Raw genomic sequence first — 14,136 nt, 5'->3', positions numbered from 1 at the left:
AGGCAAGGAAGGGTCGAAGATGGGCAAATAAGTCTTCAGAGTACAAACGATGCCTGAATAAAGTATTGAAGGGTGAATGTGTGTCCCCATACTAAAGGGGAGAGAGATAAGGGACAGCAATCCAGGCAGTGACAACATCATTTAAAAGAGCCTCTATCTAGGTCAGCCGTTCTCAACCTGTGGGTAGCGACCCCTTTGGAGGTTGAACGACCCTTTCACAGGAGTCGCCTAAGACCATCGGAAAACATATTTCCGATGGCAATTCATAACTGTAGCAAAATTATAGTTATGAAGCAGCAACGAAAATAATTTTATGGTTGGGGGTCACCACAACATGAGGGTCATGGCATTAGGAAGGTTGAGAACCACTGCCCTAGGTGATTACAGGGCTAGTTTTAACCCGTACTCCCTTTCATTTAAAAATTCTGTCTATACTTTTGTTTCTGAACAAAGTAATAATATTTAATACAAATCCCAGTCATCAAAAGTTTAAAAAAAAAGCCCATAAATGTAACACTTTTCAGAGAGATGCAGGGTGTGGATGGGCAATGGACTGAACTAAGAATGGGAAGGCCAAGGAGACCAGAGCAGGATGTCTTATTGACCCCATTCACAGATGAGGACACTGAGGCTCAAAGGTAGAGCTCACCCAGAAGAACGTGATGGAAACTACCAGGTGCCAATCGGCCCCTCCTGTAGCCTAGAGACACACAATCCTTCCATTATTTCACAAATCCTTGTTGCATCCTTACTTAGTACCAGAGGTGACTGATCCAACCACACCCCAACCCAGAAGGCAGCCTCTGGAGAGAGGCGCAATGGAGAGGATTCGAATAGAGCCAGGCCCAGCCTGCTGAGGGGCTAAGTACCTTGTTGGGAACTATCTGATGGAAGAGCCAAGTGGAGTGTTGTGTCTAGAACAGAAGGAACAAAGAAAGGCCTTGAGGCTATGCCTGGTCATGCTGACTTCCCCTCTTATTTTTTCTTCTTTTCAGGCACATCTTCAGCGGCTGCATCTAGCCCTGCTTTATGTGGCCCTGAAATATCTCTAGATCCTTTCAGAAGACAGGGAATAGAAAAAACAGGAGAGAGAAGTTTTTTGTTTGATTTTGTTTTTTTACAGCTTTATTGAAATATGTCACATATTTCACCCTTTTAAATCGTACACTTCAGTGGTTTTTAGTATATTCACAGAGTTGTGTGATCATCAATAAATGCTGTCTAATTTCAGAACATTTTCATCACCCCAAAAAGAACTCCCTATGCTTTAACAGCCACACACACCCCCATTTCCCTCCTCCTCCCAGCCCCTGGCAACCACTAATCTTCTTTCTGTTTCTATGGATTTGCCGGTTCTGGATATTTCATACACATGGAATCATGCAATGTGTGTCCTTTTGTATCTGGCTTCTTTCATTCAGAATAATGTTTCAAGGTTCATCGATGCTGTAGCAGATGTTTTATAATGGATAGGTTGATTAGTGATGGTTAGATTCATTCATTCCACAAATGTTCACTGAGCGCCTACTGTGCGCCAGCCCTGGGGACTGGGCTGGAGACCCTGCCCTGGAGGGTTTCTACTGGGGGAGAGAGACAATAAGCCAATGAAAAAGAAAATGATTTAGTATCTTAGAAGAGGGTGGGAGCTAAAGTGAGATGTAAAGCTGGAAGGAGGGTGAAGAGAGAGAGGATGTGACTGAATGGAAGGGTCAGGGAAGGCTTTGCCCTCTCTGGGGTGAACGCAGGGGACTTTCCAGCTCAGAATGAAATGAGGTGAGAGAGTGAAGATGTCATGCGATGCTCCTTCCAGCACTCAGCTCCCGGACACCTATCAGTTCCCGGGGCCAGAGCCTTGCCGGTCCCGTCCACGCCACCAAGCAGGCATTTCGCGCGGGGTGACTGCGGCGGCCGGGGGCCGCGGGCGGAGCGGGGGGCCGGCCTGGCAGCCCCGCGCGCACCGCCCGCCCCGGGCGCAGGCCCCGCCTCGGCGCCGCCTGAGCCCACCTCCTCCCGGCCGCCGCCATTGGCCGCGCGCGCCTCCGCCCTCGGCCTCGTACTTCCTGGCGGAGCCATGGCTGCGCACCGGGTCGGCCCCGGGGCTCCGGAGCCCGCGCCCCGCCGCCCCGCCCGTCCGGCTCCACCGCCGGGGGTCCCCGCGCCGCGCCCGTAGCGCGCCTCCAGGTGGGCGTCCGCGAGCCCGCCTCCGGCCCGGGACCGGCCAGGCGCCAACGCCGTCGGGGGGCGGGGGGCGGGCCTGCCTGGGAGGACCCCGGCCCCGGCGAGTGCCTCCCCCGCCCGGCCCACCCGCGGCGTCCCTTTGTGCTGGGGGAAGGTGTGCCGCGGAGCGGGGGGAGGGGCGCGCCACCCCCGTAGGTGGGACAGGTGCGGCCTGTGCGGCCCGCCCGCTCCGCCCAGGTGAGTGTCCCCGCGTCCCGCCGCGGGCGCCGGCCCGGGTTGCGTCCCGACTCCACCTCCTCCGCCTCCTCGCAGCCGGCTCGAGCCTGCCCGGGCGGCCGTTGTGCCGACAGTTCCGCCAGGGGGTGCCGGGTCCGAGCGAGCGACAGCAGCGTCCCCGGAGACCCAGCCGGCGACGGGTGAGTGCTGGCGGGCAGCCGCGTCCATCGCCGCGACGTTGTGTTTGCCCGAGTGCTGAGGTCGAGCAGGTTCAGGGTCGAAACCCGGGGAAGAAGCTTGGAGAAGAGGCTCCTTGAGGTCCCTCCGGTCCGGATGTGGCCTCTGTTCCCGTGTTTACGGAAAGATCTTTTATGCATAACTGGGGATCGTTACTGCCATGTGGATGGCCTTGACCCCCTTGTCTGCTTCCAGAAAGCATGGACGCAGCGGACACCCAACACTTGTAGAAATCAGCCCCAAACCACTTGCCCAGAGACAAAAGGGAACCTACACAAGGGGAAACTCTCTCTAGAAATCTTGGCCTAGAAAAGAAAGCTTTTAGCACTCTGGGCAAACGGAGCCTTGGCTGGCTGCCTGGAGTGGTGCAGAGGGGTACCTGCAGCCTTCTCTGGTATGACCTTGGGTGAGCCCCTCTGCAGGAGCCTAGGTGTCAGAAATGATGGTGCCACCTGCCTCAGAGGGTGAAGGTGAAACTAGGAAGCCAAGGAAGTCAGGGGTGTGCAGAAAGCAACGGGTGAATGTGGTTTCCTTCCCTTCCCCCTGGGAGTCCTCCAGCTGCTGAGGGTCTGTCAGGAAGGACAGGGGCGGGTGCAGCTGGCCATTGTTACAAAGTTGCTAATTTGTCAGAGAAGTCTAGTCCCTTCCTTCCCCTAGGGAGCTGGACAGCATGCACTGTGCCTGAAGTTATTCCTCCCTTGAGAATACTGGAGCGCCACCCCCCCCTTCATCTTGAAACAGTGCTGACTTCTGGTTACATTGGGGTTTTTTTTGTTGTTTTTTATTTAATTAGCAAAGACTGTTTTGTTCCGTAGGTAACAAATGGACTCTTCTCAACTCAGCAGGAAAAAAAATTCCTCCTTAAACCCTCAGTCCCAGTATGTAACTTGTGCCCATATTGCTGGCTCAGCCCTTCCTCTGCGTCCCTTTTCCGCAGTCCCCCAGTGCCTGGCTCTGTGCTGTCTGTGAGTTGCTTGGCATTTCAGAGCTGGAAGAAACCTTAACATCACCTGGTAAAGTGGCGCATTTCATAGACATGACCCTGAGGACTGGTTTATCCTGAAAGTTCCAGGCTGGGCAAAGGCCCTAGCAGGTTTCTGCCTGCGGGCTTTTTTCTTTTCTTATTTAAAGTTTCTATGGCCAGGTGGAATAGCCTAGGGCTTAAGTCTATGGAAGTCACTCTGAGTTGGAATCCCAAGTCTGCCAGCTTCTTCCTGTGTGACACTGTCTAGTTCCTTCCCCTCGCTGCTATCAATTTCCTCCTTCACAACTGAGGATAATAATAGTGCTGGCCTCATGGGGTTGTTGTGGGAATTAAATCAGGAAAGCACTTAAACCAGTCCCCATGTCTAGAACATGTTTTATATGTGGTAGTCATCACTGCACCACATCCTCAACATCATGATATTTTAGGCTGACACTCTGGAAGACTGGGTCACATTCAGCAGAGCATCACCATGAAGGGCTCGGGTCTGGTTTGCAGCCATTTACTAGCTTTGTGACCTTTAACTCGTATCCTCATCTGTAAAATAGGATGAGAAGCATCAGCCTGGCCAAGTAGTTGTGGGGGTTAATGGGACAGCCCATGTAAAGAAATCCCTTAACTTAGTTCCAGGGTCATCATCTGAGCTCTGACATAACTCTTGTCATTATAACCTTAGTCTAGACAACTGGCCTATGGGAGATCAAGCATCAAAAAGTAAGTATTTGTGCCCTGGCTGTGGCTTAGTCGGTTGAGCAGCCATCCCAAGCACCAAAAGGTTTCTGGTTCAATTCCTAGTCAGGGCACATGCCTGGGTTGCAGGCTCAATCCCCTAGGGGCTTGCAGGAGGCAGCCAACTCCCTCTCCCTTTCTCTCTCTTTCTAAGAAAGAAAATCAGTAAAAACGTGTGTGTGTGTGTACATATATATATACACACACATATATATATATTTTTTTTTTAAGTAGGTATTTGTAGGAGGTAGTTCACTTAAAAGACATGGTGGTGTTAGATTTTAGATGCCAAAGGAACACCTGTTACATGTTCTCTCTGATTCTAGCAACCTGATTTTTTCCAACTCACAGCATGAGTTCTTTGTAGTACACTGCTTTCTCTCCCTCTCCTCCGTGTGACTGCTTTCACCCTTGTCATGGGTATCATCCAGCAGAGCCTGCAATTAATGAATGACCTAAAGTCATTACTATCACTGTGTGCTCAGAAATCCTGTTCTTGTTATAGGACTGTCACCTCTGTTATGATGGAGGGAAGCCGGCAGACACGAGTGTCTCGACCCTACAAGATCAGCGAATCTTCAAAGGTCTGTGAATGGTCACTCACCACCTGTGCAAATTGCTTGGGAAGTGTGATGTTTTTCTAATGAGCTCATTCTTAATGTGCAGGCTGGTTTTCTGTTCTTGGTGGTGGTGTTAATCTCCTTCGAGGTAGCATGGGCCATGTATGGAAGAATCATAAAATCAGAGAGAGCTGGGAGGGTGAGGGATGGTAGAGACACAACTCAACTTACTGTTTCTGCACCTCAACCCTGAGGTGGGTGGGATAGGTTAAAAGTCCATTGAAAAGCCAGTGCTGACCTGAGAATGGGGGCAGCACATTGCATACCTGGATATTAAGGGCCCCGGGTCTTGCCCATCATGACTTTCTGGGGCCCTAGGAGTGAGTGAGGGTGGCTTCCCAGGGCTGGGCTACCAACCTGTGTCACATTGGGTGTATGAAAATCACCCTGGGAGAAGGTGAGGGTGTCTCATTACCTCATACCTGGTCAGTTAAACTCTGAGAGCAGGACCTGGGAATCTGTACCTTCGTCAAAGTCCCCCGGGGCCTGGGAGCAGCCCCTGTTCCCACAGCTGCTATAAGTAAGGATTGGGGGACCAATTTTTGGGACTGTCCCCACTTACACCTGCCTTTCTATATATATCAATAACACCCTCTTTTCTTTAAAAGTGGCCCTTTTTGGAGGTTAAAGTTTATGGTGACCCTAGATCATCATTTTTAGTGAAGCCGATATTTTCCCCCAAGGGGGTAGAATTGGTTTTGGGCAGATGGAAAGTATTTTACTTTTTTTTATGATAAAAGCATAGCTATGCATATAGTCCATGCGTGGATAAGCAGAATATATGTGGTGTTAACACTTCATGGGGGCTGATAGGGAAAACATCTGAAAAGAAGATTGAAAAGAAAAGATTGAGAAAGACCACATTATTAAAGGGAGTTGTGAGCAGACTATAGATTTGAGAAAAGCCGCGAGAAAGAGGCTCTGAAAAATGGGGTGTAATGTTCAGGAGAGGCGGTTTTTCCCGAGAAGCGGTCTCCTGTTTCCTTTTGCATTCGCTGAGAAGGCTCTGCCAAGGCCGGCTTTATCGACTGTGCAGACCCAGCAAGGTTTCACTGCCGTCTCAAAGCGGCTTTGTTTCAGAGCTTGGCCGCGGAGACAGTGTAGCTTTCTAAGTTTGATAGCGCTAGAAATCTGTCCCTTCAAGCCAGATTCCGAGTCGGTTTCTTTCTGAATCGAAGCTTTTAGGAGTAGGGTTAACTAGCCTTGGGCTGATTGTATTTACGTTCCTAACTGTAAGTGCACCTTGATTTTCTAGACATTAACACACCCGTGTAGCCTGTACCCAGAGTTCAAAGAAATGACCAAACCTCTCCATTTCCTATACCGCCACTCTCCCAGCTTCCAACACTGCAGATTTGCCTGCCCTTGAACTTGATGTAAATGAATCAGAGAGTGGGCCCTCTTTTTGTGCCTGGCTCCTTTCACTCAGCATTGTGCCTCTGAGATTCCCCCCAGGTGGCTGTGTGCGGTGGTAGAGTATCTCTTCTCGGTGCAGTGGAGTGTCCTATTGTGTGACCACCACTGTTCATTTATTCATTCTAAAATGTGTTGATTCATTTTGATGCTGAGTTCTTTTTTTCTTTTCTTTTCACATTTTGTGCATCTGTGTGTGTGTGTGTGTGTGGTATGTGCCCCTAGTGGGAACCGAACCCGGGACTCTCTGGTCCACAGGCCGACGCTCATCCGCTGAGCCAAACTGGCCGGGGCTTGATGCTGACTCCATACCTGTTGCGTCTGTCCAGTGTTAGCTCCTGTGTACCTGCGTTTCTTCACCCACCTTGCCTTGCCTCTGATAAAAGCGCTGGCACAGGAAACAAAGGAATAAACGGGGTTAATAGCATCAGAGAATGTTGGGGGTTGGGCTTCAAAATTTTACGAAGTGCTGCGCCTCGGTTACTGATGTTCCTTTAAAACCGGGAAATCACGTTTGTCTGTTTGTTGAAAGTTCTCATCTCTGCAGCTACACAAAAATAACCAGGTACAAAGTTAAATGCACCTACTTAGCATGGAGACCCAGTTTTAGAAGCAGGACTGCCCTTTCCCTGCCCTGGCTCCCTGCAGCAGATGGTTCCCCTTGGCAGCTGTCATCTGGGGCTTTTCCTGATCCCTGCCCCTTGGGGCTGTTTCCCTTTTTACTCAGCAGCCTGGGGTCATGTGTACCCCAATTTAAGTGTGGAATCTTAGCACCCCCCCCCAGCTTAGAGCCAACCAGGGCCCCAGGGTGGGCAGACAGCCCACCTGATACCCCTCACTTGCTTCTCCCGGGACACTGAGCCTTCACTATTACAAGAGAGCCTGCTGCTGCAGTGCTTTTTAATTTCCTTTCTCCAGACCACACCTGAGAGGGGCCCCAAGCCAGCGTGTGTCGGAGCCCAGACCATTGCTGTTTTTTAGAAGCCAAAACCAGGCCAGCCTGGCGCTCTCTGCTACTAACTGGAATAAACGGAGCTATCCATGCGCGGGACCTAGGAGAAACCGTCCTGTGACATAAGAGCAGTTGGGTCTGGCTCTCTAAACTTGGATGGGGAGGAAGCTGCAGGCAATATCTGTCTGGTGTCTTCATCAGAATGTGAGGCCATGGTTGTGCCTAATGGGGATAGAGCAATTGATGTGGGAATTAGCCGGACGAGGCAGGACCACAGGGAAATAAAGGGCCTCAATTACAAATGAGCTGGAGGCAGTCAGGAGCCGATTTGGAGGGGAAAAAGGAAATGAAACCCACTGCTGTAGGATGCATGTTGACAAGTAACCTGTGAGAATTCAGGGACCTGTAAGCCAGTCACACAGCTGCTCACGCCCCTGCGCCCTCAGTCCTTCTTCCTTTCTGCCAGCATTCCCTCTTTTCAGGCTGAGTGCCCAGCCAGCCCTTTTCCTCAATTGCCCTCAAATCCACCAGCTCCCTGGTTGATATTTCTGAATGGCCTGATTTTCCCTACATTGAATTTTCCTGCTGTTTTTGTAGTGAGGAAATGAGGAGGTGTGCAGTATCCTGAAAGCCCAAAGCATAATTAGTCCTCCAAGGGTTTCGAAACTGCTGTCTGTGTCCGACATATTTTTGTATCCTCAGAAGCACATGGCAGGGTCCTGGCTGGTTTGGCTTAGTGGTTAGAGCGTCAGCCCACGGACCAAAAAGTCAGAGGTTCGATTCTGGCCAAGGGCACGTACCTCGGTTGCGGTTCATCCCCGGCCCTGGTCAGGGTCGTGCAGGAGGCAACCAGTCAACGTGTTTCACATCGATGTTTCTCTCTCCCCCCTCCCTCTCTCCCACTCTGTCTGAAGACAAATGGGAAAATATCCTCGGGTGAGGATTAAAAAAAAAAAAAATCCCATGGCAGGCATACAGCACTCAGTAAATGTTTGCCAACCTGAATTTATGGAATGGATTCATATTCATTATTCATATTAATTTGTTCATTCCAGTGTAGCCTGGTGATTACAGGTTTGGGCTCTGGAATCAGACCTATGTTCCAAGCTCAGCCCTGCTATGGTCCCTGTGGGGCTTTGGGCAGGTTTCTTAGTCTCTCTGACCTCAGTTTTTCTCACTTGGAAAATGGAGATTATAACAGACGTTCTCTTGGAGGGTTTCCGTGATGCACAAACGAGAGCCCGCGGCACAGTGCAGGGTGCGCATAAGCCTCCAGGAAAAGACAGCATGTCTTCATTTTACATACAGTGTATCTCTTTTAACCCTTCACTGGCTGGTGAGCCTGTTTCTGGAATCAGGGTCTCCAGAGCATCTTAGTTCGGATCACTAGAAATGGGGACTCTGTAGCATAACCAGGTGCCTTTCTGACCCAGAAAGCTGCCTTCCTCGGCAGAGCCTCGGTGGGGATTGAAAATCACAACAGCTTCCCTCAGGCAGGCTCTTTGCCGTGCCTGTCTCATTACCCCCCACCCTACCCCACCCCGAACCCAAGTAGTAAATACCCTCATCCTCACTTGTGATATGAGGAAATGGGGGCGTGGAGCCCCCTCATGGCTCAACCGAGATCACACAGCGGGCACGTGGCCGAGCTGGATGCAAACCTTGATTCTGTCTTGACTTGAGAGGCTACGTCCGGATCCACTTCTCCGCCCCAGCAGGACGGCATTTTTCAAATCTGTTTGCTCATGACCCACAGGAAGGAAAGAAGGGAGAAAAAACACTTCGGGATTTTATTTATAAAGAAGGAAAAGAGAGATGAGGAAGAGAGGAAAAAAGGAAGGTTGATTTTAGGGATTTTATTTGTAAAGAAAAAGAAGAAAGAAGGAGGGATATATACCATGCACACACACAAACACCCTTACTGCAATGCACTGTTTGTTTCCCTGTCTCCTTCATTCCACTGTATTTAAAATGTTGGTTGTGCCCTGGCCGGTTTGGCTCAGCGGTTAGAGTGTCGGCCCATGGACCAGAGAGTCCCGGGTTCGGTTCCTGCTAAGGGCACGTACCTCTGTTGCAGTTTGCCCCTGGCCCTGGTTAGGATCATGTGGTGGCAGCCACTCGATGTGTCTCTCTCACATCGATGTTTCTCTCTCTCTCTTCTTCCCTTTCTCCCTCCCACTCTGTGAAGATAAGTGTGTAAAAAAAAAAATGTTGGTTGTATCCTACTAGATTGACACCTACAGCTGGGGTGGGGGTCCGGTTGGTGCGCCTCCCCTCTCTCGGCCTGGGTGCAGGTGGAACCTGACACACGCTCTCCCGTAGGTGTACCGCTGGGCCGAGCACTCCACCACAGTGCTACAGCGGCTGAATGAGCAGCGTCTGCGTGGCCTCTTCTGCGACATTGTCCTGGTGGCTGATGAGCAGCGCGTGCCAGCTCACCGCAACCTGCTGGCCGTGTGCAGCGACTACTTCAATTCCATGTTCACCCTGGGCATGCGTGAGGCCTTTCAGAAGGAGGTGGAGCTGATTGGTGCTTCCTACATCGGCCTCAAGGCCGTGGTGGACTTCTTGTACGGCGGGGAGCTAGCGCTGGACGGCGGCAACATTGACTACATCCTGGAGACCGCCCACCTGCTGCAGATCTGGACTGTGGTGGATTTCTGCTGCGAGTACCTGGAGCAGGAGGTGAGCGAGGACAACTACCTGTACCTGCAGGAGCTGGCCTCCATCTACAGCCTCAAGCGGCTGGATGCCTTCATCGACGGCTTCATCCTGAGCCACTTCGGCACACTGTCCTTCACACCTGACTTCCTGCAGAACATCTCCATGCAGAAGCTGTGCGTGTACCTGAGCAGCAGCGAGGTGCAGCGGGAATGCGAGCACGACCTGCTGCAGGCCGCCCTGCAGTGGCTGACGCAGCAGCCCGAGCGCGAGGCCCACGCCTACCAGGTGCTGGAGCACATCCACTTCCCACTCATCCCCAAGAACGACCTGCTGCACCGCGTCAAGCCAGCCGTGTGCTCACTGCTGCCCAGGGAGGCCAACTGTGAGGGCTTCATTGAGGAGGCTGTGCGCTACCACAACAGCCTGGCGGCCCAGCCGGTCATGCAGACCAAGCGCACGGCGCTCCGCACCAACGAGGAGCGCCTGCTGTTTGTGGGTGGCGAGGTCTCTGAGCGGTGTCTGGAGCTCAGTGATGACACCTGCTACCTAGACGCCAAGAGCGAGCAGTGGGTCAAGGAGACACCCCTGCCGGCCCGACGGAGCCACCACTGTGTTGCTGTGCTGGGGGGGTTCATCTTCATCGCTGGCGGCAGCTTCTCGAGGGACAATGGAGGGGACGCAGCATCCAATCTTCTTTATAGGTATGACCCCCGCTGTAAACAGTGGATCAAGGTGAGATTAAAGCCAGATTCTTTCTTTACTCTTGAGGACTTTTGATCTCTCTAACCTAACCTTGACTGCCCCTCCCTTCTCTCTGGCCTTGACCAGTTCCTGCTTCGGAGCAAGGTGTGATGATAAAGGGATGAGCCACTCAATTCCTGCCCTCCCCTGTGCCCACTCCCTGGTTGAGGGGAGTAAGGGCTGACCTGCAGGGTCAGCGTAGAACTTTCTGCCCCAATAGAAACGTTCTACGTCTGGACTGTCAGATGTAGTAGCCACCGGCTATCTGTGGCAATTGAGCTCTTGAAATGTAGCCAGTAGGATGGAAGGACTGAATTTTCCATTTGATTTCACTTTAACTAATTTACATTTGCGTGTAAATGGCTACGTGAGGCTAGTGCCTACCCTATTGGATAGCGCCGGTCTAGCGATTTGACCCATAGTTCCAACATTCTTCCCCGTGGCTCAGAGCCTCAGCTGAGCTCCTCTTTGGGAAGGTTTGGAGCTGGTATAAGGACGCCATGGAGGCTTACGTCTGTGGCAGGTAGGGAGGCTGATTCTGGGAAGAGCCATGGGTCTTAGCAGCAGGCCTGGTTCACATCCCAATCTGGCTCAGCTGTAGCTGGGAATTTCAGACTGGTCCCTGGCCCTCTCCAAATTCCAGCTTCTCCCTCTGGAAAATGGGTGGGAGACATCGACCTTCTAGGGCCAGGGTTAGACGTAGCTCATGTCGACTGGCAAGTGCCTGGCAGAGGTGGAGAGGTGTTCCTTTCCTCCCACGAACACCACGTCCATGACCCTCGGTCTCAGTCTTTATACTCATCTCTCAGTGGTTTCACCGAACGTGGTGTTCTTCTGAGCTCAAACCTCAGAGTGGATTCTGACGATCTTTCGATTTTATCCTCAGAAACCGAAAACCACCCACTAAGGTGTAAGTGTTGCCACTAGAAAGAGGCTCCTGGCTTTGGAGCCCGTCCTCAAAAGCTTAGTAGCGGTGACAGCATGAACGATGCTCTCCTGCGGGACTGTGTTGATTTGTGTATTCTGCTTGGATTATTTAAAAAAAAAAAAGGTTGGGTCTTCTGCTTTTTAATTTCCTGTTGAGTGCCACTTTCGCCTGTTAACACGATGGCAATCAGCATTAATTAAAAAAACTACCTGATGGGGTTGGCAAGAGGAAAGGTGAAGCTTTACCTCTCTTTTAAGAAATCACTAAATCAGCAATTAGGAACTGTGTGTCCTGCAGAATTCAAGTACGCGAGGCTGGCCATGTGGCCAAACAAGTTTGGGGAGCCGTGTTCTCCAAACCCCTCTTGGGGATTCTCAGTGTCTCGAGGGTTTTGGGGGACTCTGAGAAGTCCCTCCTGAAGAACCCTTCTTTTCTTCAAGTTTGATTCCCTTCCCCCAAACTCACTTGGCCACTGCCTCCCCTTTCTGGGCTGCGTGTTCCGAAGAGCACCGTTGGGGAGTGATGCTAGATGTTGACACTGTCCAGCGTTTGGGGAAGGGAAGGTACAGGTGTCTTGCCTCCACAGGTGGCCTCCATGAACCAGCGCCGTGTGGATTTCTACCTTGCCTCCATCGAAGACATGCTGGTGGCCGTCGGCGGCCGGAACGAGAATGGAGCTCTCTCTTCAGTAGAGACTTACAGTCCCAAGACCGACTCCTGGTCCTACGTGGCCGGCTTGCCAAGGTGATTGGGGGTTTTGTGGCGGACTCCCCAGATGTGGCGACTTTCGTGTTCCAGTTCAGTCCACCTCCCTTTCTGGAATTGTTGGCCTCTGATTCCAGGAAAAATATTCTGGCTTGTAAATACCAGTGGGTAGACCATGAGGGACAGAGGGCCGGTGGTGACGAATCAGGGCTCCTGTTCTAGGCCGACTGAGTGCCCGTGTCCCTCAGTTTCTGTGCCTGTCCTGAGTTTCCCGCATTACAGAACCATACGGAATACTTTCCCTGCCTCAGATCCCTTGTGCCCGCTCCCGTATCCCTCCCCACGTCCTCCAGACTGCTGGCAGCCACTGCCATTTTGCTGTCTCTCTAGTCTTGACTTTTCCAGGATGTCGCGTGGTTGGAAATGCACTTTGTTTCATTCCCCATTTGTTACGTGATTTGGTCACGTCCGTTCCATGTGTGTGCCTCAGTAGCATGTGGTTGCTGTTTTCAGCCCTGTGAGAAGGATAGCAGTCTTGTGATTATGCCCATTTCTCAGGTGGGGAAATGGAGAAGGGGCAGAGCTGGGAGTTCTTGTCTGCAAAGCTCTCTGTTTAGCCGTCCTGCGCTGCCACTTCCTGTGCCATGACAGGTGTCATCGATAATGTGCCTGCTCCCCGCATTATTCCCTCAATTCCCCACCAGCCCCTTAGAGGATAGGTTGTCCCCATTTTGCAGAGGAAAAGACTGAGGCCTCAGCTCTTGGAGGCCCAGCCCAGGACATCACTGAGCTCCCTCTCTGTCTCTTTGTCTGTCCCTGCACAGGTTCACGTATGGCCACGCGGGCACCATCTACAAAGACTTCGTGTACATCTCGGGGGGCCACGACTACCAGATCGGCCCCTACCGCAAGAACCTGCTGTGCTACGACCACCGGACGGATGTGTGGGAGGAGCGCCGGCCCATGACCACCGCGCGGGGCTGGCACAGCATGTGCAGCCTGGAGGACCGCATCTACTCCATCGGGGGCAGTGACGACAGCGTGGAGTCCATGGAGCGCTTCGACGTGCTGGGCGTCGAGGCGTACAGCCCTCAGTGCAACCAGTGGACCCGAGTGGCCCCGCTGCTGCACGCCAACAGCGAGTCGGGCGTGGCCGTGTGGGAGGGCCGCATTTACATCCTGGGCGGCTACAGCTGGGAGAACACGGCCTTCTCCAAGACGGTGCAGGTGTACGACCGGGAGAAGGACAAGTGGAGCAAAGGCACCGACCTGCCCAAGGCCATCGCCGGAGTGTCCGCCTGCGTCTGCGCCCTGAAGCCGCGCCTGGAGGACAAGAAGAAGAAGGGCAAGGCCAAGAGGCACCAGGACCGGGGCCAGTGACCCCACCCATGCCTGCCAGGCCCTTCCCCCACCGCCACCTCCCAGAGTGTCTGTAGACCAGCAACAACTTCATAGACCCTGGAACTATTATGTACCACTTAGCAGCTTTTTTTTACTTTTATGATTCTTGGTATTTCTATAATATCACCATAACCAATTAAATATTCTACGTAACTTTACATATTATCTTGCTTGAGTAATTAAACCTGGGCCCAGATAGGAAATGTCCCCTTATGTCTGTGCAGGGCTTCTCCCCACATTTCAAATCTTTGGGGGTGCTCCCAACCATCCCCCTGGGAGTAGCTAGGTCAAGGGTTACGTGGAAGTTTTTGTCGTGAAACTAGAGGCTTCAGCGGGACATTTCAGATCCTCTAGTTCCTGCCTCCCC

The 14,136-nt window shown here is 52.1% G+C and overlaps 1 protein-coding gene across 2 annotated transcripts; it reads left to right on the top strand.

The window, feature by feature from the left end:
• Positions 1–2,492: 2,492 nt before the first annotated feature.
• Positions 2,493–13,927, top strand: KLHL36 (kelch like family member 36). Of its 2 annotated transcripts, XM_036275719.1 has the most exons (5): positions 2,493–2,594; positions 4,851–4,929; positions 9,653–10,726; positions 12,250–12,407; positions 13,193–13,927. In XM_036275719.1, the coding sequence occupies exons 2-5, from the start codon at positions 4,867–4,869 to the stop codon at positions 13,746–13,748; spliced, it is 1,851 nt and encodes a 616-aa protein (XP_036131612.1). In that variant the 5' UTR covers positions 2,493–2,594; positions 4,851–4,866; the 3' UTR covers positions 13,749–13,927. The 2 variants fall into 2 exon arrangements, with proteins under 2 accessions (XP_036131612.1, XP_036131611.1); XM_036275718.1 differs by lacking the exon at positions 2,493–2,594 and having other exon boundaries at positions 4,566–4,929.
• The last annotated feature ends 209 nt before the right edge of the window (positions 13,928–14,136 follow it).

This window comes from Molossus molossus, unplaced genomic scaffold (genome assembly GCF_014108415.1).
Source record: "Molossus molossus isolate mMolMol1 unplaced genomic scaffold, mMolMol1.p scaffold_m16_p_21, whole genome shotgun sequence".
NCBI lineage: Eukaryota > Metazoa > Chordata > Mammalia > Chiroptera > Molossidae > Molossus > Molossus molossus.
The sequence above is the reverse complement of the archived record's forward strand: the minus strand, read 5'-3'. Positions and strand labels throughout refer to the sequence as shown.